The sequence below is a fragment of the Poecilia reticulata genome, chromosome 1, assembly GCF_904066995.2.
Source record: "Poecilia reticulata chromosome 1, P_reticulata-male-v2, whole genome shotgun sequence".
NCBI classification, from domain to species: domain Eukaryota; kingdom Metazoa; phylum Chordata; class Actinopteri; order Cyprinodontiformes; family Poeciliidae; genus Poecilia; species Poecilia reticulata.
In genome coordinates, this window is record NC_088830.1 from 31,464,038 (window position 1) to 31,489,001 (window position 24,964).

At 38.2% G+C, this 24,964-nt stretch overlaps 1 protein-coding gene and 1 long non-coding RNA gene across 9 annotated transcripts in view; one reads left to right on the forward strand and one right to left on the reverse strand.

Annotated features, from left to right (window-relative positions):
- Positions 1–24,964, forward strand: part of LOC103472963 (uncharacterized) — a 68,607-nt gene that overhangs the window by 1,320 nt on the left and 42,323 nt on the right. For 6 of the 8 annotated variants that reach the window (XR_014089233.1, XR_534952.3, XR_534957.3 and 3 more), the window contains exon 3: positions 5,079–5,168. This is a non-coding gene — a long non-coding RNA (uncharacterized LOC103472963). Of the gene's footprint in view, positions 1–5,078; positions 5,169–6,036; positions 6,267–24,964 lie in introns of those variants that run through there. The other 2 variants (XR_014089235.1, XR_534953.3) reach the window with 2 other exon arrangements.
- On the reverse strand, positions 2,788–4,699 carry foxe1 (forkhead box E1). The gene is made up of 2 exons (XM_008422833.2): positions 4,465–4,699; positions 2,788–4,382 (listed from the first exon to the last, which is right to left on the reverse strand). Exon 2 carries the CDS (start codon positions 4,343–4,345, stop codon positions 3,236–3,238), a length of 1,110 nt encoding a protein of 369 aa, XP_008421055.1. The 5' UTR covers positions 4,346–4,382; positions 4,465–4,699; the 3' UTR covers positions 2,788–3,235.

Here is a 24,964-nt window from a genome sequence, read left to right on the forward strand (position 1 = left end):
CCTTGACGACTGGAGTTTGACACCTGTGCAGTTGAACAAACTATTAAACAATGTGACCTTTCTTTTTTGTAAAGCAGACACCTTTTCAAAATCATGTGACATTCCTCTTTGATAACTTTGGTTGAAAAAGTAGAGACAGTGATGATGAGAAGCAGGAAGACGATACATCTGCCTCGTGTGTTTACATTTGGTTCTCCCGCCCAGCAAATAGACAAATAGAAAAAATCCTCAACAACAGATTCGAAGCAAATTAAATGAACTAAAGGTGTGAAAGGAAAACACCCTCACAAAAACATTACAAGATGATTTGAAACACAAAAAACCTCGTCTTTGTGCTCCAACTGACTTGAATGAAATTAGACATGTATCTCTGCAGATCCCTGGTATCGACTCATTAATTTGTGGATATAAAAGTTTCAGGATGGGAGCTCTGCATGACTGAATGTGGGCACCCCTCCTTCAAAAAAAGTTGCATAAAATGAGTTGGAACAACTTTCACTCCCATTGTTTTTATATGCAAATAAGCAACAGAAACCCTGGTTGGGCCCAACTGGCTGATACCTTTCCATTATCTAGCTTTGTAGCCTCCAGGCAGCCTCCGCCCTGGGCAGAGAGCCATATTGCTCATGTTAACATCCACCACTAAAGACATAAATAATTTAATTTGTGGTCAACACCAAGCGACGGTTTTCAGACATGTGATGCATCATGGATTAAGCAGCATAATTGACATTTAATATGATTCACATCATGGATTTGCATGAAACTTGGTAGTCTAATTGTCCAGCTAAGTTGCTTTTCTGACTGACAAAATGCTTCTTCAGCTGCATCTCCTTGCTTTCTCTTCTTCCTCTTCTTCTTACACAACAGCTTTCTGCAACATATGATGGTCCATATTCACTGGTTTGAATATGGACAAAATTATACCAAGAGCTTCAAATTTTTATTTTTTTGAGTGCAATGCATGTCACTTTTCTAAACAAACAAACAAAAAATTTTATAATCAGGTTTTTAATTTGCAACATAATTTAAATGCCCCCAAAATCTTTTTTAAACAGCTGCTTCCAAGCTTTTCAGTTTAGACCCACAAAAAATCCAAATATTGATTGGAAACGAAGAATATTAAAAGCTGAGATGCACAAATAATGCTTATAGATAAAATTTTTATAATATTTCTACTTTCTACACTTCTCTACTTCTGATTTTCATGTACTACAACTCTTGTAGTAATAAATAAAGGCAAAATATTCACACTCCTTTAATATTTCCTTGTTTTATCATGTTGCAACCAGAACCATCTGGGTTTCATATTATAGTCAAACACAGGTGGCACAAAATTTTAAGTGAAAGAAAAAGAATAGATGCTTTCTAACATTTTTCTAAGTAAAAACCTGAAACGTCTTGGATGCCTTTGCATTCCCGTCCCGCATGAATCAACAACTTTCCGCGCAGTTAAAAGCTGCGAGTGTTTTTGGGGGAATGTCTGCCAGCTTTTGGACGTCTTGCAACTGAATGTTTTTTATACATTCTTCTTTGCAAAAAAATTAAAATAAATCTCATGCAGTTTAAACAAAAAGTGTTTGAAGTTTGAAAACTTTGCCACAGATTTCCAAGTCTTCGCAATCGGCTGCACTACATTCTAGTTAGGGGTGTCAGAGTAAATGGGGTGAATGGAAAGTGCATTCCACATTTACAGATTTTATTTGTGGTTGTTGTTTTTTGTAAACTATGCATTAATTTACCTACATTTGTAGAGGTGTCAGAAAATCCCTTTTACGTTTGTGTTTGTAATGTGACAAAATCTAGAAATTAAATGTCAACATGTTTTGCCAGAGAGCATAAATAGGAATGCTCTTTAACTGTCTAAAATTCCAAGTAACTTCACTTTTTTTAAACTTTGCATGGTTGCTTAACTCATTCGTCCGTCAGGTTTTTTTTTCCCCCTGCATGTAGGTTTCTGTGGAAGTTTGTAAAGGTGTAGTTAATCAGAAGGTAAATATTTGCTCAGGTTGGATGATTGCTCTGCTCAAGCCTTCTCCCAATATTGTTAGACAGTGTCTACTATGTACAGTTGCAGGTTCTATTGGTTTTCTAGTTGTATAACTGGGTAATTTTAGGTTGTTACATTAAATGTAAAAGCATTTAATGAGTGAAATTATTGCGGCTTGTCGTGTTCCTCTTTTCCAACTAAGAATTGTAACAGAAAAAAAGCCTAGAATATAGAAACATATATCTGATCTTAATAAGATAAGATCTATATCTGATCTTAATAAGATAAGATCTATATCTTATCTTATACAAAAATCATAGAATTTCACATTTAGAGGTCAATAAATGAAGCATTTAGGCAACAAAGCTGGTTTAATGGACAATAATGAAGCATTTCCCTGCGAGTCTCGTCTTGTCAAATCCTCAGACTGAGGAAGAGTTTTCTGAGCTCCGTGTTGGTTTTGTGGGATGAAATATCGAGTTACCAAGTCAATTCATTTCCTTGATTAGTGAAGTGAAGTGCTAAGCTGATGTCTGGACATGATAAAGTGGAGTCCGGTCACAGTGAGTGGTAAAGCTGCGGCTCCAGACGACACTTCAAACCAGCTGAGCTGAGACGCCGAAGGAAGCAACACAAAAAATAATGCTTCTCTCTATTTAATTTGGTAGTTGGGACCTGGATAAATTATTTTAATTTACTACTTTAATAAGTATTGCTATAAGAAATATTTTCCACTCTTTATATAATGAAACCCGAAAAATTGTTTTGTTTGAGAACGATTTAAGTGCAATGGTTTACCAGTAATTAAATGTTTTTTATTCATGAAGAAAAAGTGCTCTATCAATTTATTTACAAAAAGCAAACAAAATATACATTTTTGTTTAAAAAAACAAAACAAAAAAAGTGACATGCACACTTTCTTTCTACAATTAATCCTCTGAAAACAAACCTGTTAGTGTAAAGCCAGTAACCATGAAGCACAATAATTTATATGAACTTAACAAATTCTGTTTTTGAAGCTCAGCAGGCTTGTGGGTGTTTTATCCGTTCACATTGTGACAAAAAAAAGGGGGAAAAAAGGTACATTTGAGTGAAAACTTACAGAATGAGAAGATGGGCTTTTAAAATAAAAGCAAGAAAAAAAATCACATTTATCATCTCAGTCTGCTCAGTTCAGAGAAAACAAGTCATGTTTGTGCGCTTGAATGTCACTTTCTGATTGGAGCCAACGTTGAGGTTCACGGCTCAGATCGCGGGAACAAACCGGTCCATCGTCCCTGGATACGACGGGTGTCTCAGGTAGCTCCCGCTGTTGGTAACTGCACCTGCCGCCGCGCTGTTGTACTGGGAGAAGGAGCCGAGCTGCACTGGAGAGGCCCGGCCGTAATGGTCCACTGTCTCTGCAGAGCCGTGGGCCGCGGCGTGGATCCTGCCTGCCGAAGCGTAACCCGGGCTGTGACCCTGTCCGTAGGAGCCCTGGTGGGCGTGGTGGTGCGGGTGGCCATTTGGGCCGGAGTAGGTGAACCCGGGGTGTGTTGCGGAGCGGGGCGGCACCGCTCCCCCGCATGGCTGACCCTGGAACCCCGGTGTTCCCAAGCTGCAGGCGGCTGACCCGTTCGGCAGCCCCTCCGGACTGAAGCTGCGGCCCGGCTGCTGCATCATCTCCGCACCCTGACCCGCCAGCATGCCGGCTGACGCCGGATGTCCGATGATGTTATTGATGCTAAACATGCGGGTTTGGCTGTGTGCGAACCCAGGCGGCGATGATGAGGGGTAGTAGGCGGCGGAGGGCAGCTGCTGGCCGTACGCAGGGTTCACTGCCATATTGGGGTACACAGAACCGGAGTACGCTGCTGACCTGGTGATCTGGACCGGGGAGAAAACCGGCGTCTCGTGAACATACGCGGCGTAGGTGCTGAGGTCGCAGCGCTTGAACCTCTTCCTGCGCCTCAGGAAGCTGCCGCTCTCAAACATGTCCTCCGCGTTGGGGTCCAGTGCCCAGTAGTTGCCCTTCCCGGGTCGCCCGGGTTCCCGCGGGATCTTGATGAAGCAGTCGTTCAGCGTCAGGTTGTGGCGGATGGAGTTCTGCCACTTCTTGGAGTTGTCTCTGTAGAAGGGGAACCGCTCGGTGATGAACTTGTAGATCCCCCCCAGCGTCAGCTTGCGGTCGGGGGAGTTGGCGATGGCCATGGAGATGAGAGCGATGTAGCTGTACGGCGGTTTCCCCCTCTGCAGAGGTCTCTTCCTCCTCCTGCCGCGCGGCTGCTGATCCTCCGTTTGCGGAGAAGGGTTAGAGGACGGCAACCCGGAGTCCGCCGGAGATTCTTTCTCCACTTTGACCACCGGCATTGTCATCGCAAAATCCCCAACAAGTGATTCTGAAGAGGTCCTCCTTAGAAGCAAGGAACCAAATTATTTCTGGGGCAAGGGAAACCAGACATCTGCCAAAAAACTTAAAAACAACAAAAACCTACTGTCTCTGAGTCCAAAACCAGCAGATCTTCCCCTGGAAGACGAGTAAATTTCCTCTGTTAAAAGGTCAGAGCGTCTTGTTTTCCTGCCTCGCTGTCAGCTGCAGTGAGAGGTGAGCTGTGAGAGTGCCATTTGCTTTAAGGTGTGAGAAAGAATGAGTCACTTAGTTACCTGGAGAGTGTTTTACCTGTAGGGCCACGCCCCCCGAGCATCACATGCTCCCTGCATACCTGAGCTTCGGGTTCATGAGGGTCTGTTGTTCACGTTTGCCAAGAGTCAGCATGCTTTTTTTGAATTTTTTTTTTTTCATGGGTTTTACTTTTTCATCTATGTTTCTCTGAAAAGTGTGGTGTGTATTTTTTGTTCAACCTCTCCATGAGTTTTTACTTTGTTGTGTCTCGACAAAATGTTTCACCCTTTCATTGGGTCAATCTCAGTCAGATCAGATGGAGAGCAACTTTGATGAGTAATTTTAAGGCCTTGGGATTGATTCTCATTTATATTTAGATCTGGACTTTTACTAGGCCATTCTAACACCTGAATATACTTAGATTTAAACTGTTTCATTTTTGTTCTGTCTGTATGTTTAAAGTGGTTGTCCTGTTGCTTCTTACAGGTTTTCCTAACAGGATTGTCCAGCATGATGCTGCCGCCACTATGCGGGCCTGGAAGGTTTCCAAGGTGCACAGAGGGGGACAAACATCAGGTGAGCTGAGTCGGTATAAGATTTAAAATGAGTAACTTTCTCTTTATAACGATTCAAAACCCCTTAAAATGAGAAACTTTCTTGTTTTATGAAGAAGAGTTTTAGCTCATTAAAACAAGAAACCTTCAGGTTATAACAGGATAAAATGAGAAACTTTCACATTAAGATTTAAAACTAAAAACTTTAATGTTATAACATGATTTATAACTCAATAAAACAAGACATTTCTGAATTATATTTTAACAAGGAAGTTTCTCAACAGTTTCTTTTAACGAATCACATTTTTATATAAAAAATGTTCTAGATGACACTTAAAAATCTGAAGAACTGCTTCTGATCTACTCTTACAGTCTTTCTTTTGTAAATGAGAAGATATTTGGGTTTTAATAAGATATAAATCTCATTATAAGGTGAAAGTTTATCGTTACAACCGGATACTGCTCCTGAATTTATTTAAAGGTTTTGTGAGTTTGGTTGAGAACATTTTTTGTGAAAAAGTTAGTTTTAGAAATGTTTTTTTTGTTATTTTTTACTTTGCAGAATTTGCACACAGTTGTGTTTTTTCTGATTGAGTCACAAATTCTGTAACAGTTTATAAATTTCCAGCTTTTAATGGCCTTTTTAATATACGTTTACCTGCAAATCACCAGTTATTCTGTCAGCTTTTAAGTTAAATTACCCCAAACTGTCTAAAGCAAATATAGTTTCCTCTTTATATTCAAATGTTCCCTTCAAAGCCAACCTCAGTTTATTTAGAAATGTCTAAAATGCTCCACGTTGTTTGGACGTTTAACTCTAAAACACCTCTTTAGTGGTAACTTAACCAATGAGTTGTTTTTATCGAGCTTCCTTGTTTGTTTTGTGCCAGTGGTTGGACAAGCCAGCTGTGTTAAGAGATGTAAATGCTCTGCAGACAAAGGCCCTCCTGTGATTTCAGCATGCAAAATATAGACCATCATCATAAAGCCTGGACGCAACCTGAAAGAACGAGGGAAAAAAAGCAACGCTTTGCATGGAAATCACCCCATGGAGCTGGATCACATAATTTTTAATGCATTCAAAGATCAGAGTAATAAATTATTTTATCCTCTTCGTGAATTTTGTAGGTTTAAACTTGTAAACTGAAAGTGTTGATATGAAGTCCTTAGGTTCACCGGCTTAATCTCTAAACCAAACACAGCAGCAAAGTCCTGCTGCTCGGCACCAGGCCGGGTTAAGCTGAAGGCATGTATCAGAGCCGGAGCGTCGCGGATGGGAAAAGCTCGTAGGTTTGCTTAGACAAGCAGCCCGATGAAAGGTTTAGTCCTGCGGGAAGAGCTGCGGATGTGGCGATCCTCGGCTGGAGCTAAGTGGAGGCTAAGGTGTGGTACGTGGTGAAAAACGGAGCTTCTTAGGGTTAACAGGAGGATTTACAAACCAGTTTAAATGTACTCTTTCTCCTCTTTAAGAAACGGGTCAAAGGAAGTCAAAATGCATTATTTCGTTTAAATAATCCCAGTTTAATCTATTTTTAAATAAAAATCATGCAGGACTTATTGATGTTTATCTTAATCTTCGACTTAATCCTTATCATGTTTATTTTTAGCTCAGAGGATGTTGCCGTAACATTTGATTAGTTGTTCTAAACAATATTGTTATAAAAAATAATTGGTATAAAAATCTAAAAGGAAGGATTTTTACGTCTCTTTGAATGATTTTTGATGTAATTTTGAAGACTTCTGCAAATCTCTGAGATTAATATTTATGTGAGATTTTATGAAAAAAACCCACCAGGAATTGGTTGTGTGATAAATAATTATATTTATTTTTTATTAGTGGTAATTGCAGGTATTAATTACATTTTAATCAAACTAAACAACATTTTTAATAAATAAACATGCAAACACAAAATTAACAGATTTATTGTTTCTAATGTGTTATTTAGGTTACTCAACCTTCAAATTGGATCTCATGGTCTGTGAATGCTAACGTTAGCATTGAGGACATCTGCTGCGACATGCTTAGCATTGAGATGCTATTTTAGTCTTGAATTTCATCACTGATAGGCTAAATCCGTTTAGCTGAACTTCAACACAACAGTCTTTTCCAGCCTTGAATCAGATCGTTTTTAGCAGCAGACATTAACCCTCAGTGGGCCAATAGAAACGTCGTCCATTGCTGCTGTTTGCAGATGTCGCTTGTGCATCAGATTTATTGGTGTACCAGGAACGCAAAAACAAAGGTTCCGCTTGGAACTTTTGTTTGTTCAAAACATAAATCAAGTGATTAATTGAAACATTTTGGTACATGAAAGTTTCTTCTTTTATATCTCAGTGTAATGTCAAAGTTTCTTGTAATTAATGAAGCAAAATCAACAAGTTAAAGTCTTGGCCCTATTATTGATCAAACTAATGTCTGCACAAAACAAACAAATAGAAAACATTCTAAAAATTGTTCCTAATTCTGAGATCTTTGTTAATTAAGGATCTAACCTTGTTCAAAATTTTACCGATCTCTCAGGAGGTTAAGAAAATGGTTTCACTACCTTTAATACTGAGTTCTGAAACATAATAACTGAAGAGGGAGTGTATGAGGAATGATTCTGAGCACTTCAGGCCATAAAACATTCATATTTTGAAGTGAGGTAAAAGGTTGTTGTGACTAATTTAAGGCCATTTTCAAAGTCACCAGGGAAATCCACCTAAATGTGTGTAAAAGGTCAGATCTAAGGGGTTTTACATTCACTATTTCATTACTTTCACCTAGAATCTCATACTAAAAAAAATCAGTTTGGACCAAACTTACTCATATGGCCTATTAAGAAAGTTTAAAGAGGAAATGGAGGAACAGTTTACGAAAAAACACAAAATTCACCCTGTTTTATTTACTTTTTATCAAAAGAATGGCACATAGAACTAATTCCTCATCAGTGAAAAACATTTAAATGGCAACACAGCAAGCAGGCCCTTCCCGCAATTTCTGAGCAATGTTTTTCAACCCGATTTATCTTTGGTGATGAGTTCCAGTTTAAAGGTGGAAGGCCTACTTGTCATCACCCTAATCTGTAGCTCAGGACGCTCCAAAATGTTCCAGTCAGGCTAAATATATTAGATTCATTTCTAAATCTGACAAGTTTAGACATGAATCATTATTGGGCTGAAAAGATTATGATTTATCAATTATGGAAATTATAGTCAACTAATTCATAACTGGAGGACATAGACTCAATAAAGACAATATAATTAAAGAACAACATACTCAGAGCAGTAATTAAACCAAATCTGTACAAAAAAATCAATTTAAGATGTATAAAAACCTTCCTTGTAAATATGTTCTACCTAAAACTTCTCAAGTACCAGTTTTAGCTTCACCTGGTTCAAATTCTGTAAAAAAAAACAAAAGGAAACTCCTCATATTTAGCATCATTTGCTGTCCAATTATTAATTAGTTAATCCAAAAAGTAACCACCAGATTAGCCTTATAGTGATGCTAAATGGAGCAGAAAGAGCTGAGCGTTTCTCATGCTGATGTTACAAGGATTTTAGCTGCTAAAATGATCAAGCGTTCACTAAAGGAAAGCTGTTACTGCATCTTAAGCAATAAAATGTTTTTCTTAAAAAAAGACATTAAATTATATGTTCTTTTGCATTTTTTGGTATTTTCAATATTGTATAAAAAAAGCTTATGTGGTTAAATAAAATAAATCTTCAGTGCTAAGTTATTTGGTCTGATTAATTAATTAATTGTCAGGCCTGAATTATTTTGGCTACAAAATTATTACTCATTGTCAAAATGTCTGTTTTATAATGTTACCCATAAAACTGTGATGACACTTTAAAACAATTTTGAGATGCGTTGTTATGAATTCAACATGTTCACTGTGTCCAGTGATTAATTGGGTAATCCAGAAAGTAACCACCAGATTAGCCACTAAATCGAGTGATGCTAAATCACTCGATTTAGTGATTTTTTAATTTTTTTGGCTCTAATGGCCTTCATTTGATAGTTAATTGACAGGAAAGTGGGTAATTAGAGAAGGGCGAAGACATGCAGCAAAGGTCGCCAAGGCCGGGAATCGAACCTGCAACAGCTGCGTCGAGGACTAAGGCCTCCATCTGTGGGTTGTGCTTAAACCCTGCGCCACCACAGCACACCCTGATTTACTGATTTTATAAAGAAACGATCAGCAAACAGCAAATTGCTATCAAGACTGAACCTATTATATTATCAGTTAGCAAACACAGTTACTTTTTACTCACAAACATACCTTCAGACCAAACTTAATACTTTGCTGATTTTGGAAAATGTAAGTCACGTACACGAAGATTTAACAGAGAAAGTGAAAACAAATTTCCAAAATTTGTCTTCAGTGCTACAATAAAACTTTGTTGACTCTCACGTGTTATATTTCTTGGCGTTAATGCTGAAATGTATAAAAGCCTTAAAATAAATTTTTATTGCAAATGCATTTTATACAAACATAAAATCTGAAGAAAAAAGTTGGGGCAACATATCTCGGATTAAGAGAGTTAAATAAATTCTTTTTAATATTTCTGCATTTTGTATTTTGGATGTTAAAATTCCTTGTAAACTTGCTTAACTCGGAATCAACAATTGTATTTTTTTTTGCATCATTTTGTTCCCTTCCTCGGGAATAAACCTGACATGACTTGCATCTTTACAGTTCATTTGGCTACTGTTTCATAGAGAATAACTTTAATTACCAGGTCTTATAATTATTATTCATTGTCAAAGATTTTCAGAACAAAGAAGCTGATGAGTGCTAAAAACGCTGATGATGCACAGGGGGTTAATAGAAATTTCACAATCCCAAGATTGAGTGCTTCAGCTCAGCCTGTGACAGGCGTGATGGACAGGTATTTCAGTTTGCAGCAGACCTCACCCTTCAGCTAAGACTGCTTCTTATGCTCAGCGGTAATGAACAATCAGCGGTGAGTAATTTCTCAGGTACCTGTTGTTACTGGAGCGCCGGATTAAAGCTACGATCCTGACTTGGCCGCGTTACAGTTGGTGTTTGTTCATGAGCTGTTTTAGCTCCGTGCGGCTTAGAGATACACCGAGTGCTGCTGGAGGCTGACTACTTTCAACATTTGTTGTCAAGAACGCCTTTAATGTGCAGATGTGCATCACGTTTTGTTCTTCATTCGAAACCTCAAATCTGAATATATCAATCTCATAGATAGACTCGCTGAACACGTTGGGGGGGTGGGGATGGAGAATGGAGAACCCTGCAACCATGCGCTGCTGCAGCTGTGAGAGTTCTCCACCTTGCAGCCACAAAGCCGTGCAACGAAGCAAATGACTGCTGGAGGCTGAAAGAGGTTGCAGCAGAGGCAAATGAAGGGCCCTCCACTTTGTATTCCACCTGTAGGGTGGCCGGCGAGAAACAGCTCTCTCAAAACAAAGACAAACAAATGAGACATTTGAATTTGAACACTTAACTTTAACCATTCAGTGACTGCAGCTCTACAGGTGGTTGTAAGCCGAAAGCTGACAGGGACACATAAAACACAGCTGAACCAGTCGATGTGGTGGATAGAGTAGGGATTCAAACTTTAATTGTTAATTTTTTTGCCTGGTTTCCATTCAGTGTTATTGGTGCTGTATCATCAGAGATTGAATAAATGAAACATTTCAGAAATATATGGTTTTAGAAAAATAAGATAATTCAATATATTCAAATGTTTGCTAAACAAATTGATATAAAACCTCAGAAAGTCTGATGAAAAGTTTTATTTTGGTTTGTTCCGCATTGGTTGAACTCCAAGCCATCTGTCTAGAAAATCCAGTTTGTTTGGCCAGGTGTCAATACGTAGTAAAATGAATGCAGACTAAAAAAAGCGAACTCTGGACCGCCTATAAACCGAGGCCTTGGCTTGGCTGAAGTGAACTCTGATGCGGCTCGACTGCATGTGAACGCCAAGCGGACCAGAGACCGCTCCAAAAGTAGGAAGTGGACTATAGTAACCCATTTCTCCTAGAGGAGGAAATGGCTGGTGGTCTTTTACCAACAATAAAATAAATCCTACAACTGCTATAATCTCAAGCCACTCCTCCATTTTGGTTTACAGTTTGTGAAGACAGTAGTTGCGCTCAGTGTCTTCTTCTGAGGTTTTTGTGTCGTTTCCGTCAGTGGGTCTCAGAGCAGCGCCCCCACAGGCGAGGAGGGAAATAGGTTTATCAAATATTTGGTTTGTTTGACACCGTGCAGTGTGAAAGAAAACCACAAAATGTTACAACGATCGAACAGAGTCCACCAGACTGCCGGGGTAAAAGCAATGTAAGTGTTTTTTCTGGTACATTTAATAACCTTCTGACACCTGGTGCTTTATGGGGACCAAAGCGATGAATAATATCAATATTTGGTTAAGGTTAGAGATATACTGGTAATCATTCGGTTTAAGTATAAATGTAGATTTTAAATTGAACTGAAGTTCATTAAAAGTCGCTGTATTGTTAGAAATACAAATTTTGCATCTTGTAAGCTCCTTATGGGGCCCAAAGCCCAGTTCTAATATTGTGGACGCCCTTGTGTATGGTTAGATGTGAATTAAGTTCTGGTGAAGGTTAGGCATAAATGCAATTACTAAAATTAATTTAAGTCAATACAAAGTCCTCAGTTGGATAGACATACAAACTTGTGTGTGTGTGTGTGTGTGTGGGGTGTGTGTGTGTGTGTGTGTGTGTGTGCGTGCGTGCGTGTGTGTGTGTGTGTGTGTGTGTGTGGGGGGGGGTGATAGGCATAGTGAATCCACTGTTGAGAAAGTGAAGGCATCTTGTTTGCATTACCAGCTGCAGGGGCTTGGTGGGGATGCAAAGTCCTGACGGTTGAGTTGCTCCAAACCCGGGCCAGTTTACATAACTGAAGCAGTTCACTTCCCCGGGAGCCTGCCGTTAAATCGCTGCCAAGCTCGCGTGAGACTCTGAAAAGCATGGATCTATGGAAGAATAAATGCATTCAGCACAGGAAACACGTAGGAAAAAGACCATTTCCTTTAAAAAGGAAGCTGGCATGAAAAGATTTGACTGGTCTCATTGGTCCCATTAGATATCATTGGAGTAAAAGCCAAAAATACCGTAATGGAAATACTCTTGGTTTAAAAGCTATGTCTTGTTACTTTTATCATTGTTGTTTTACTCTTTAAAGTTGGGGTTTGACGTAAAATTATTATTCAAAGAGAAAAAAGCAACTAATTAATGACAAGGCAACTAAGATTGATGGTGGGTGTTTCTTTGAAGCCTTTGAGGTAAAAGAAAACTAAATAATAGGAAGAAAATGCCTTTCTAATTCAAAGGATTTGTAGTCAATTCCCTCAGTTTAATGGATTTACAGTAACATTTGTGGCTAAGTCTAACAGGTCCGCCAGTACACCACAACTAAAGTAATCCTCTGCAACATCTGACTGCATTACTCAATGACATCAGTAGTTTTGACCACATAAAAATCACAAACTATAATGTCTTCTACTGGAAGCATGAAAACGGCTTTAAACAAAAACTGTTTTAACTTTTTCATGTTGCTTTGCTGACAGTTTCTGGTCAGTATTGTGCTTCCCAGTAACCCAAGCAGATAGTTTTATAAATCAAGGCCAATGTTTATGTGCACAGGCTCAGTCGTGTTGTAGGCCCTGCACATTGTTGTTTGTTTCTAAAAAAAACGAAACAAAAATAAACCAAGACAGACTTGTCAAAAACAAAATTTCTATTAATTTCATGAAGACATTCATTTTATTGTAGCCTGCTAAAGGCAAACATAATTTATCAGGAAGTTAAGTCTTATTTGTCAATACGGGAAGATCCCTTCACTAACCTCCCAAGATGCATTGCAAGTCCTTTTTTACAAGCATGGCAGTGAAGCTGAATGCATCAATGAAGAGTACATGCTTGTTGTCCAATCAGAATGGCTGTACTTTATTACGTGCACTTTGCCAGACATATCAGCATATTTGTTGAAGTGTAAAGGAAGTTATTTTTGTCTGAAAACAAGAACAGAAGGAAATGCTTTCACAAGCTATTTTTTTTTAAAAGTTGTGGTTTCCTTGTCTCAGTGAAGGTCAGAGTTTATGAATCAGCAATACAAAGAGATTCATGGACAAAATCACTGCTGACCCAAACGAACACAAAGTCCTGCCTCATATTTATAAAAAAGAAATCCCAAAACATCCCGATAATCCCAGAGACTTTGGGGGAAGAAAGAGACAAAAGAAACATTTTTGAAAATGTGCACCTTGATACATTTGGTGTAAAATTAGTATAGAATGTGGCAGTGTTTAAGAATGTGGCAGTGTAGCGGTCGGCTTTGCAGCTTTTAAGAATAGTTTGAACCAGAAATGCTGCTCTCTAGCAGAAAATCCTGAAGACAGATGCCCAAACATCAGTTTGTGACCTTGAAGGAGAGCTGAAATCAAATCTGAAATTATTTATATTGGATGAATATCATCTGTTGAAACACTTTCACAAGACATTCCAAGGTTGAAATTCCTTAAAACTTATTAGCTTGTTTCTAGCATTTTCGTCAGTAAATACCAAGGTGGGGTGATTTTAAGGGTGGAGTTACCGTTCTGGGTTTATGATGTGCAATTTGCCTTAGAAACTAAAATAACAGAAGTCAGGGCTTCTCACTTGTAAAGTCAGAGAACTTTTTAAGGCAAAGTTTGGATTCAACATGGCCGCTCCTTGCATCAACAGTACAGTTTTATAAGGCAGACATGTAAATCATCTAAAATCAATGTAGAGCCCACAACTCTAAACTGAACAAATTAAACATGGTGTTAGCTTATGGAACGTAAAGTATAAAATGATGTTCTGTAAATAATGTCGCCATGTTGACTGACTTCCAAGGTAACTGGAACGCAGCAAAGTTTCTGGCCAGTTTGAACAATTAACTGTAATGCCTTGTCCCCATATTCATTAATTCTGTGTTAAAATGCTGAAAGGTTTTAATCACTGATGGCACAATGTACGTCACATTCTGTAGAGGCATAGTCAAAGTCTGGATTTAAATTTGATTGAGATACTACCATGTTACTTTAAGGAGGCCATTCATGTTCAAAAATTCTTTAGTCTGGCAAAGTTTAAACACTTACCAGAATTAAATCCATTTGTATTCAATCAGGTCTTTGTCAATTACTTAAATTTGTTTGTTTGAAATGAGAAAAAGGGTAGGATTATCAATCAGTCAATCGATCGATCAATCAAGTTTATTTGTATAGCACATTTCAGCAACAAAACGGTCCAACATGTGTTACATTGTGAAAACATAAACATCACAAACACATAATTTAGTCGACAGTCATGAAAACCAGTATCAGACATTACATTTTGTTAAGTGCCATTGTCAAAATCATCAATGAAGATCTAAAATGTTGCTCAATGTTCCATTTATTACGGTTCAAAAGTAAAGGATTATCATTTTTTATAATAATTTAAAAAAAGCCCTTAAAACCGCAGGTTTTCTTGGGTTTTTGTCAAATTGCTTTAACATGCCTTCGAAATGTAAACATCTTTTATACGATCTTAGCCTAGATATCTTATTACAAAGTCACAACAAAAATCAACAGTAATTTATACAGCGAATCTTTTTTAAAAAGTGTACTATCTCCACAAGAAACCAATGACCATCCAGTCAGCTGTAGGGAAATCAGAAAAATATATTTGTCAAAGACGAGAGACTAGCAGGCTGATCAGGCTGATCTTAAGGAATCGACGTGAAGCAGAAAGACCTCAAACAAGATAATTACCCTCCACTTCATTTACTTTTATTTTTAGGTCCCATCTGTTGATTTTATCTTAAAATCATCAAAGTGTTCTTATCATTATCGCTGTTGGATTCAGTTGTGGATTTGCTATTTATGAGTCACCCGGTCTGACTCACCCATCGCCTGATAGCGACTGTATCTCTCTTCTCCACTGTAACACAGCTCACAATTGAAGTCATGCATCGTTGCAGATGTCAGAGCATCTGTGTCAGTTGGCGCTCTGTTAGGATCTATGTCAACACCTCATAGATGTCTCAGCCTGCACAGAAACCAGGCGGCCACAATTGAGCTTTTTTACCCATGCCTGCACCTGAAAAGAAACCTCACTTGCACAATAGGCTTGCACGTTAGGCTGGTTGTAGAAGTCTAGCACCATCCTTATTTTGTTCTACTTCATTACCGCGGATTCATTTCTGTCTTCTGGTGTCTGCTGTCTGACTATGAGGCAGAGAGAGGAGTTAAAGAGGGAGGCAGAGGAGCTTGTGTTGTTTCTAAACTCAACACTTGTGGCTTTGAAAAAAGTGTTTCCCATGAAGCTTGAGCTGTCTTGTCTCTTTGAGTGGTGATACAGCTCATTCTGTGTGTGGGCGCGCAATGGCACGCAACTCATTTGGCAAAGCTATGTAATTTGAAAAAAATAAAAGGCCTTACTTTCTTCTGATCTTGGGACAAAAAGTAATATTTATGAACAAAGATTAGTATTTGGTAAATGGGAAGAAGTTGGTAAAGTTTTTTTCTGATCAATGTTGAATTTCCATGTGTGCTTTGTATTAAAAAGCTGCTACCAGTTAGCTTAGGCTAGCAAAAAGACTAAAAACTTGCTGTCCGTGTGACAAGAAAGATTAGCACTTAGGATTTCATATTCAATAGCTTCATTAGGAATTTAAAACAGAATTATTGTGAGAATAGTCTCCTTTTTTGATCAAGAAAGTAGTTTGTTAAATATGACATCACTACCAGCAGTTAGCATAAAGATTAAAAACTCGTTGTCCTTGTGGGAAGAAGGATTAGCACCAAGGACTCAATATGCTCAAATATTTAATAGTTTGATTTGGAGTTTAAACTGGAATTATTGTGAAAAAAAGTCTCCTTTTTTTGATTAAGGAAACAGTTTAATTATTACTCCACTACCAGTAGTTGGCTTAGATTAGCAAAAAAACTGAATACTTGCAATCCGTGTGGGAAAAAGGATTAGCACCCAGAATTTCACATTCAGCAGCTTTATTAGAAATTTAAAACAGAATTACTGTGAGAAAAGTCTCCATTTTCAGTGGAGGAAGTAGTTTTTTAAATATGAGATTGCTACCAGCTGTTAGCTGATGTTAACAAAAAGATAAAAAAATTTGCTGGAAGAAGTCTTGGCACCAATGCTACCAACATTTAGCTGTGCTTAGCACATACATTGATTTTTTTACTGTTTTGTTTCTCTTTGTGTTTGAAGATAAGATTTTCCCAGTTCAGTGTCAGAAATACAAGAATGCTCCCTAAATGCCGAAGGCCAGCTGGAAAATCCGAGCATCAATCAGCTCTGAGTTTATTATCCAGTATGGTGGCTAACTGCAGGGAAAGTTGCTGGTAAAATAAAACAAATATTAACAGTTCTGACATTAAATGTTGGAAGAAAAATTACGATTAAATTATGATTCCAGCTTATTAAAGTTTCTCTGACGCAATCTACTATTCTCTTGTTTTTTGTCAAGTGTGAAATTCCCACCAACACTTAGCATAAAAATGAAAAACTTTGTGAAAAAAATCTGCCTTTTAGGCTTAGCACATTTAAAATTCCCAAAATCAATTAGGTACATTTAGTTTCTGTCTTAAACCCAGTCTTTTAGCACAGTGTTTAGCCCATTTTGTCTCTTTTTAAGTCCTAACTGGCTCACTAGCTGTGTGTAATGTAGACACATGTATCCCTTACACTTTTTACAAGCTGCCCATCTAATTTGCTCCACAAAGGCTCAGTGTACATACATGTGGGTGTAAATGTACACAAGGATTCAGTGAAAGATTACCACCATGGTTAGAAAGTGCAGCCTCATCAATCTAATGCTACAACTCACTACATAACACCTTCAAAAGTGGGAACACTTTTAGCACTATTGATCTTTGCAAACACCTTAAATTGTTTGAATAGTTTTAATTGTTTCATGTAAGTTAACAATTTGACCCACAACATCAGCACACAAATATCTGATGTTTATGTTTTAAATGTGATCCTTGTTTATTTCTTGATATGTTTGTTTATTGCTTTGCTAAAATAAATCTTTAAATCTTGGCTCTAAAAATTTTAAGTTTGAATTTTCTTGCTAATTTTGGAAAATAGAAAAGTCAGAGCAGTGGGTCAAACATTTTATAATATTGGAATTAATGCAGACAAAATATATATTTTTAAAACATTTTGGAGCACTAAAATTGAATTTGACCCAGTTTGAAAGCGCTTATCTCATTTTATGAATGGGAAAACATTACTTGTAAATTACTTAGTTATCAGATCTGAGACATGCTACATCGTCATGTAATGATAGCATCTGGAGAACATTGGCAACAGATTTAGACCTTTTAAAACTCTTAAAAATAGCTTAATAATGGTGCATTTTCATATGTTGTTTTATGCTGTTTTTAGGCACAGTGAAGAACAAAGAACTGTTCTTAGTCTTGCCTGTTGGGGCTTTTTGTTGCTGCTGGAGTTGAACACCTGCTCTTTGGATAAAATGTCTACTTTAATACCATTAAGACATGACGTCAGAGAGTTTATGTTGTGTCTTTATGATTAATTATGGATCTTTCCCCAATTGTCCTGAGAGAAATCCTAAAAAACATGACCCAGTTACTGAGTTTTGATGTTTCCTCTGTGATCCCAAAAACAAAAATCTTAGATTTAGAATTGAGCTGGCTATTTCTTTTTTTTTTTAGTTTTTACTGTTTAGATGAACATTCTCCTTTATTCTCACCAACAAAAAGCGAGGGAATTGTGAACCTGTGCTTGAAGGGTTAGATGAGTACACCATGTAAGGTTTAACCTGATTTATCAGCTGACATCTCATGCCAGTCATATCTGAGCGACGCACCCTGCCACCTACATTAATGGGCAGGTCATTCTTCTCGTCTCATATCTTAACTTTGGGTGTTCAGCGGGGCAAAGCGAGGCCTTTGTGTGCTGCTCCTGACAAGCTTTCACCGCCACCTAAATCCTCTGATTCCTAAGCAGGAAGACGCAGGTATTCATCAGGCTTCCAGTGATATCCTTGAGCAGAGCGCTGTGTTTTCTCAGCTGTCAAACACCTGACAAGTCCTTTTAGGCCTGGCAGATGAAGCACTCGTGAAAAAAAGGCCCTGGCTCTGCAGATTTGGCATTATATCATGTTTTCTACATGAAGAGATGAATGATTTTTTAGCATTTAGTGAATTGGACAGAAGTAGATCGGTGGAAAAGAAAAAGGACCGCAAGCCCCAAATGAAATCCTGCTATGCCAGTTTGAATAAGCCAACACAGCTTTTAGACGTTTTGTTGGGTTACTTAAACAGTTTGTGTTTATTACACTGACCTATTGATGTATTTAGCAATTACTGCAACTCCATTTTGTGTTTAAATATATTTCATGGAGTCCTTGAAATCAGGACTCACAGTTGAGTCCTGATTCCAACGTTAAGAATGACCCAGTGCTTCCTCTACATGTAATTGATAGTGTTGCCCTGCCATGCAAAATAAAAGCCGCCACACCTTCAGAATTAAGTTTTTTTTTTATATATGTTAAAAAAAATGCAAAGAATATCATATTTCATATGCGCCTGCCTGTCTGGCTACGAAGCTGGCTACTGTGCGCTGCTCTGCTCTCAAACTGGAGGCGGAGGTCTGAAGTAGAGGGAGAGAAAAGGCGAAAGAAATGAAGAGAAAGATGAATACATTTTTAGTTCAACCCTGCAAAAATGACCCTAACGTTAATGAATGTTGCATTTGAATGACACCAACTTAATTAATTGATATAGTTTGACCCTTGTGCATAATGTTTCAGATATGTTTTTTTTTGTACTTCCATTTGGGATTTTTCTGCTTCCAAAAACAACCCAAATGCTTAAAAAAAAAACCTAGCCAGCCGTTTTTTTGGGAATACGTTTTTTTTTTTTTTTTGGTGTCTTAAAAAGGACTTGTTTCAAAACCTTCCAAAATGCAAAGTCACAAATCAGGAGGCACTGTGCCGTTACCTAGCAACCCCAGCAAAGCCCAGCTAGTTACCTGGCAACTCCAGCAGATCTAACAGGTTTGGTCAGCAGGTTTTACTGCCATTTGCACTGTACAATGGCTGCTGGAAAAAACCCCCAAAAAACAAGTGTTTTGTTGTTGACTTACCATACAAAAATCACTTGCTGTAATTTTATTAGTTGTGCAGGAGACTCCACTTCTGCTTTTCAAAGAGGTACAGTTGTCTACTGCACATCTTTTCTCAGCCATTTTGACATGTGTAAACGTTGAGCTGGATGGCGTGGCCAGCAAAAACCTGTTTGCATTTAAAGTGACAGTTGGCGACAAACCAGCTCGATTTGAAAGGAGCTCGTAAGTGAGCAGACTAAAACCTCATTACCCAAGAATGATATTGTTCAAAAATGAAATGAACATGTTTTGCATGGCCCATAGACCATAAGCTGTTCAAGGAAAAATAATGGGTCATATTTTTAAAAATCCTAGAGGAAACCCTGGTAACCAGTGCAGAAAAAATAGATTTATTTGTGTCATTTTTCACACCAGATCAAAAGGGTCTGTGGAGAGAAATGGAAACACATCCAAAAAAGAATGAGAATAAACTTGATTTGCCAAGTTTAGGCAGAAAATGGCAAATTTGAATTTACTTCCAATTTGTTCTCAATGTGAACATTTGAAATATACATAGGGGATTAAAATAAAAGTGTTGTTTTTGGTAAATGTGAATATATACACTGTTTTTAATGAGCAAGTCAAGTTTGAATCGGTGCAAACAAGCATGGTATCAATCTGGGTTGAGAGTTCACGAAGGAAACAGCCTGAGGGAAGAAACAGTCTCTGTGCTGGCGGCTTTTTGCAACTAGAGCGCTGCAGCACCAAGCCGACGGCAAAACTGGGGTCAGCAACCTTTGCAACCCAAAGATCCATTTTCTCCTTCAGTCCAGCTAAAACAAATTTGTTTACAGACACAAAAGTGATGTGACTCTTTGAAGCAAAACATCTTGTTTTTATAAATAATACAAAAGGAAGTCTGTTTAGATTTTTAAATAAAAGAACTACAACTTTATTGTTTTTAGCCTTTTTATATTTTCTTTAATGGGACATTTAAAATTACATAGAAAATGAATATTAAAAAATAGATTGACACAAACATTTACTTAATAAAGAGAATATTCCTCACACTATTTTTGTCATTCTTTGTGCCAGTACTATGCGTATTAATTGCATCTAGGAGAAAAACCTTTAAAACCTGCCTTTTTAAATTAACTTTACATTTTCTATTTTTTTAGCAAGATTAGCCAAAGTTATTAAACCATGTGTGGCTACTTGCAGACTTCTGGTTTCAACAGTTTGTATCCAGGATGTGTGGGATGTGCAAACTGGATGAAAGTCATCAGAGAATAGAACCCTGAGGAACCCCTTGTGTTATTTTTGCTCCTTATGATTCAGAATTGGCAGATTAAATGTAAACACACTGTTCCAGTTAGAAGACAGATGGTTCAGTAATAGAGCATATCCACACAGGGAGTCACCGCTGTATGTCAATATTAAAATGAAAAGCTTTTGAAGACATTGTCAAGTTAAACAGGATACGCAGAGTTGTGTTCTTAGTGTTGGTGTTTACAGATGGTTGTGCATGAATTTAATTTAATTTAATTGGTTACACCTGGGCTGCACAGTGGCGCAGTTGGTAGAGCTGTTGCCTTGCAGCAAGAAGGTTCTGGGTTCGATTCCCGGCCTGGGGTCTTTCTGCATGGAGTTTGCATGTTCTCCCTGTGCATGGTGGGTTTTCTCCGGGTACTCCGGTTTCCTCCCACAGTCCAAAAACATGACTGTCAGGTTAATTGGCCTCTCTAAATTGTCCCTAGGTGTGAGTGTGTGTGTGTGTGCATGGTTGTTTGTCCTGTGTGTCTCTGTGTTGCCCTGCGACAGACTAGCGACCTGTCCAGGGTGACCCCGCCTCTCGCCCGGAACGTTAGCTGGAGATGGGCACCAGCAACCCTCCCGACCCCACTGAGGGACAAGGGTGAAAGAAAATGGATGGATGGATGGTTACACCTGGTGAAACTTAGTTTCTGGTGGCGTAACACTGAAACATAAGCAAGTCTTTTCCCTTATTCTGGTGATCTCACACAATGCGCCCATCGCAACTTGACAGATTTACCTTTGATAGCTTCAGATAAAACGTTTGTTATTGTTAGCTATTTTTAGCTTGGGTTTCACTGCCTGAATATTTGTTTACCAGAAACAAAGGGCACAGATCTTTGAGCGTGACGTGACTGCGAGGTATGGACCCTCGAAACGGACACGGTGCAGAACAGTCCACTTGTGGGAGAGCGGGAAACGGAGGGTCAAGTTTATTGCCCATTTCAGCAACAATGCAGACCAAAGTGCTTTACATCATAAAAAACAAAGTGACAAACATTACGTTTTGTGAAATGCCGTAATCAAAATCATCACTTTATTACTAATCAAAGGCAGCTCTAAGCGGGTGGGTTTTTAGCCTTCATTGAAAGGAACTCAGTGTTTCACCAGTTTTGCAGATTTCTAGAAGTTTGTTCCAGATTAGATATCTTGGTTCTGGTTCTGGGGATGCAGAGTGGGCCAGACTAGAGAGAGAGCCGGGGCGTTCTGGATCCGAAGCGTACCTGAAGCGGCGCCGCGCAGAGGGAGGCCGCTCTTCTGACTCAGCCGTGCATGCTAACCGGCCAAGTGAGACAGAAAGAGAAATCTTGCTTGGTATGCTGTTTCTTTCCAGTGCCACCTGTGTGTCTGTTACTGTGGGATTTGTACCTCCTCAATCACTGACACTCGTGGATTATCTGTACTTAAGGCAAAAAGTCAATGCAAGCCACATCTTGTGTGCCAGCAATCAGGTGCTCAAACAAAAACATATCTTCTGCTTTGTGGAAAAGAAATTCCTCTAAAGATCTGCTACCAGTATAATTGCTGCAATTATCTGGCAAACATTGTTTTCTCTGCAAAACCTCTCACACTTGTGAATTTATTACATTCATGTCATTGCCACCCTGTAGCAGATTGTCTGGTAAACTGGAGCCACTTGTGACATAATTGAGGATTTGTGCTCCTGGCGTTTGGCAGACAGGATGATGAGTGGCCTTTGTGGTTTTGTGAGAAGGTGTTCCGAGTTTGCGTTTGGCACCGGTAGCCAACTACAGGTTAAAGGTGGGTCAACTATCAAAGGAAACACAACGAGTGAGTGAATGAGACAAAGTCAAGAATAATAATCTCTCTCATAATTCCCTCTACGGTTTCTCTGCCTTTGTAATCAGTGCAGGTGGAATTTTGCGCCACTGATACTTTCCTTTTCTTTGTTGAACCTTGCAGGTTACAGTCATTTTTATTCTGCTTTCATTGCATTGTTGGATTTAAATTACCTATTATTATTATTATTATTATTATTATTATTATTAGTGTTTCTCAGTGTGGAAATATAAAGAAATGAAAAGCTCCAAACACTTATTTAAGCGTTAAAGCAAACAAACGGTTTCATTATCACTTTAATTAATCGACCAAAACTGAATTTTTAGGACTTTTTTGTTTGTATTTTTATACACAACAAAATACAAAAGTTGGTCGGAAAACAGTTAATTATTCGGCCAAAACTACTTTTTGGTATAACTGTCATAGTAAACTCATATTTACGTTATTAAATGCGGCCACACATTGGTAAACAATTTCTAAACTGAATTCAGTCTATTTACCATTTAAAGGAGAAATAAAACTTTATGTAATCTGGTCTCAAGCCTTCTATTCCTGACTATTAACACTGTAAAAATCTTCTTAAAATGTGTATCATCTTTCTTTCTAAATCTCAACAGTTTTTAATTATCTGAAATTATAAATAAAGATATTGAAATTATATTAGATGGAGGGTAACATAGGAGAACATTTCATAATATCTATGAAAGTTTATGCATATGTACTCTGCAGATTGAAAGTTGGTGAATATATATTCGGTTTTGAATTTGCCATGATATTGGATTGAATTTACTTGTAAAAATATTTGTTGTGAATTGGTGCTATATAAATAAAATTACTTTCATTTAGATCAAAGCCTGTTTATGTGGCCCAGTTAAAGTCCAGATGGAAATCCTGTTTAGAATCAGCGCCCAGTCTGAAACACATATGTTCAGATGCTCTTCATCCAGTATGACAGAGTTTGATGCTACTTTGCAAAAGACAATGGGCAAAAAGAATCGGTGAGGCGAACTGGCAACAAGCATGAAATATGTGTAAATATTTTGCTCTATCTTTAATTATTTCATAATTTAGTGACATAATCACAGGCCTTTTTAAATGGATTTATTTTTCTTAAAGACGTTTCATTATTTTTTATAAGACGTCGTGAAAACAAAGCTATGTGTGATGTATAAAAGAAAAATGGACGCAGTTCTTTGATAATTCTCAACACCACAACAACTAGATAACAAGGATCAGGAAAATAATAAATACAATTATTTTTTATTTATAAATATTAAAAAAGAATGAGGGAGAGGGAAGTGGGACAGTTATGCTAACTTGACTTTGACAACCATAACATGTTGACCTGCTGTGGAATTCGTTGTTATGGTTCAGTTAAAAAGCATAAATAAGGCGACCCACACACCGACTCTGACAGATCATCAGTAGAGCAGGTGTTTAAATTAGCTAATCAACCACCGCTGTGCTAGATTGGCTAGTAGCAGCGGTAGCTAACCTATCACAGCGATCACTTATTAATAATCGCAAAATAAACATCAAACCTTAAAACAAACTATAACAGACTGAATGTTCCGTTCTTTACACAGGAAATGTTTGCCTGTTTCTTGGTGTTGAATCTTGATACATTAGTGGAGCTGTTGTCAGTCGGTTGCTATGGCAGCGGGTCTGTGTGTAGGGTAGCCAACTCAGAGGGTGAGAAAAAAAAAGAAAACAAGTGGTTTTGAATTATTCTTCAACGGTTTTTCTGCGTTATTTTTCCCCTTTTGTGTCGCACTGTGCTAAAAAATACATGCATCTCCATGTTTTATTTATTGAATTGTTTTACTGCATCTCTTTGCCCTCCAGTGTTGTGTGCATACACAAAATTTGCAGATATAATCAATAACATGCAATGTGTCTAGATCACAGATTTACCTAAGAAACGGAAACAGGGTTCTGGTAAGAAAGTGTCTAAACATCCCTTTAAAGTGATTCTTTGAGCGGTTTTCACCCTGATTGATTCAAAGTTTAGCAAACAAAATAATAATTTGAAAATGGTGGAACAATTACCAGAATCTCAATGGAAAAGAGTCCCAAATGCATTGAAAAGACTTTCATAAAACCTTTTGAATGTTGCAAAGAAACGGCACATGTGACATGACTCAGATTTTTTCTGCACATTTCAGTTCATGCTCATATTTAATGGGCCATTCATATTTTTGCCTCCCTGCAAGTGGGAGAGGTCTTGGCTGCTCTTAGGCTCCAGCAGCCTCTCTCTGTCATGCGTGGAGAGGCTTCAGCTGCCATTGTGCTGTTTGAAACGGGATGGGTGTGCCCGTCTCTGGGATTAAAGCAGGAGAATGGACCCAGAAACGGACAGGTTCCACTGCCTCTGCCCACTGAGACGCCTTCGCATCGGGCCGGGGAAGACGCTCTGTAATGACGCAGCATCTGCAGCGTTACGAACAAAATGGTTTAAAACTCTTTGATTTGAGCTTAAAAAGACCAAGCAGATGAAATACCTTTCTCTTTTCTTTTTTTTACACTTATTCTGATTTTCCCTCCTGGCTTTATTGATTTGTTTGAGTATCAGCTTTTTGTTTGGGACACCATTTGAATGGACTGATGGATTTGCA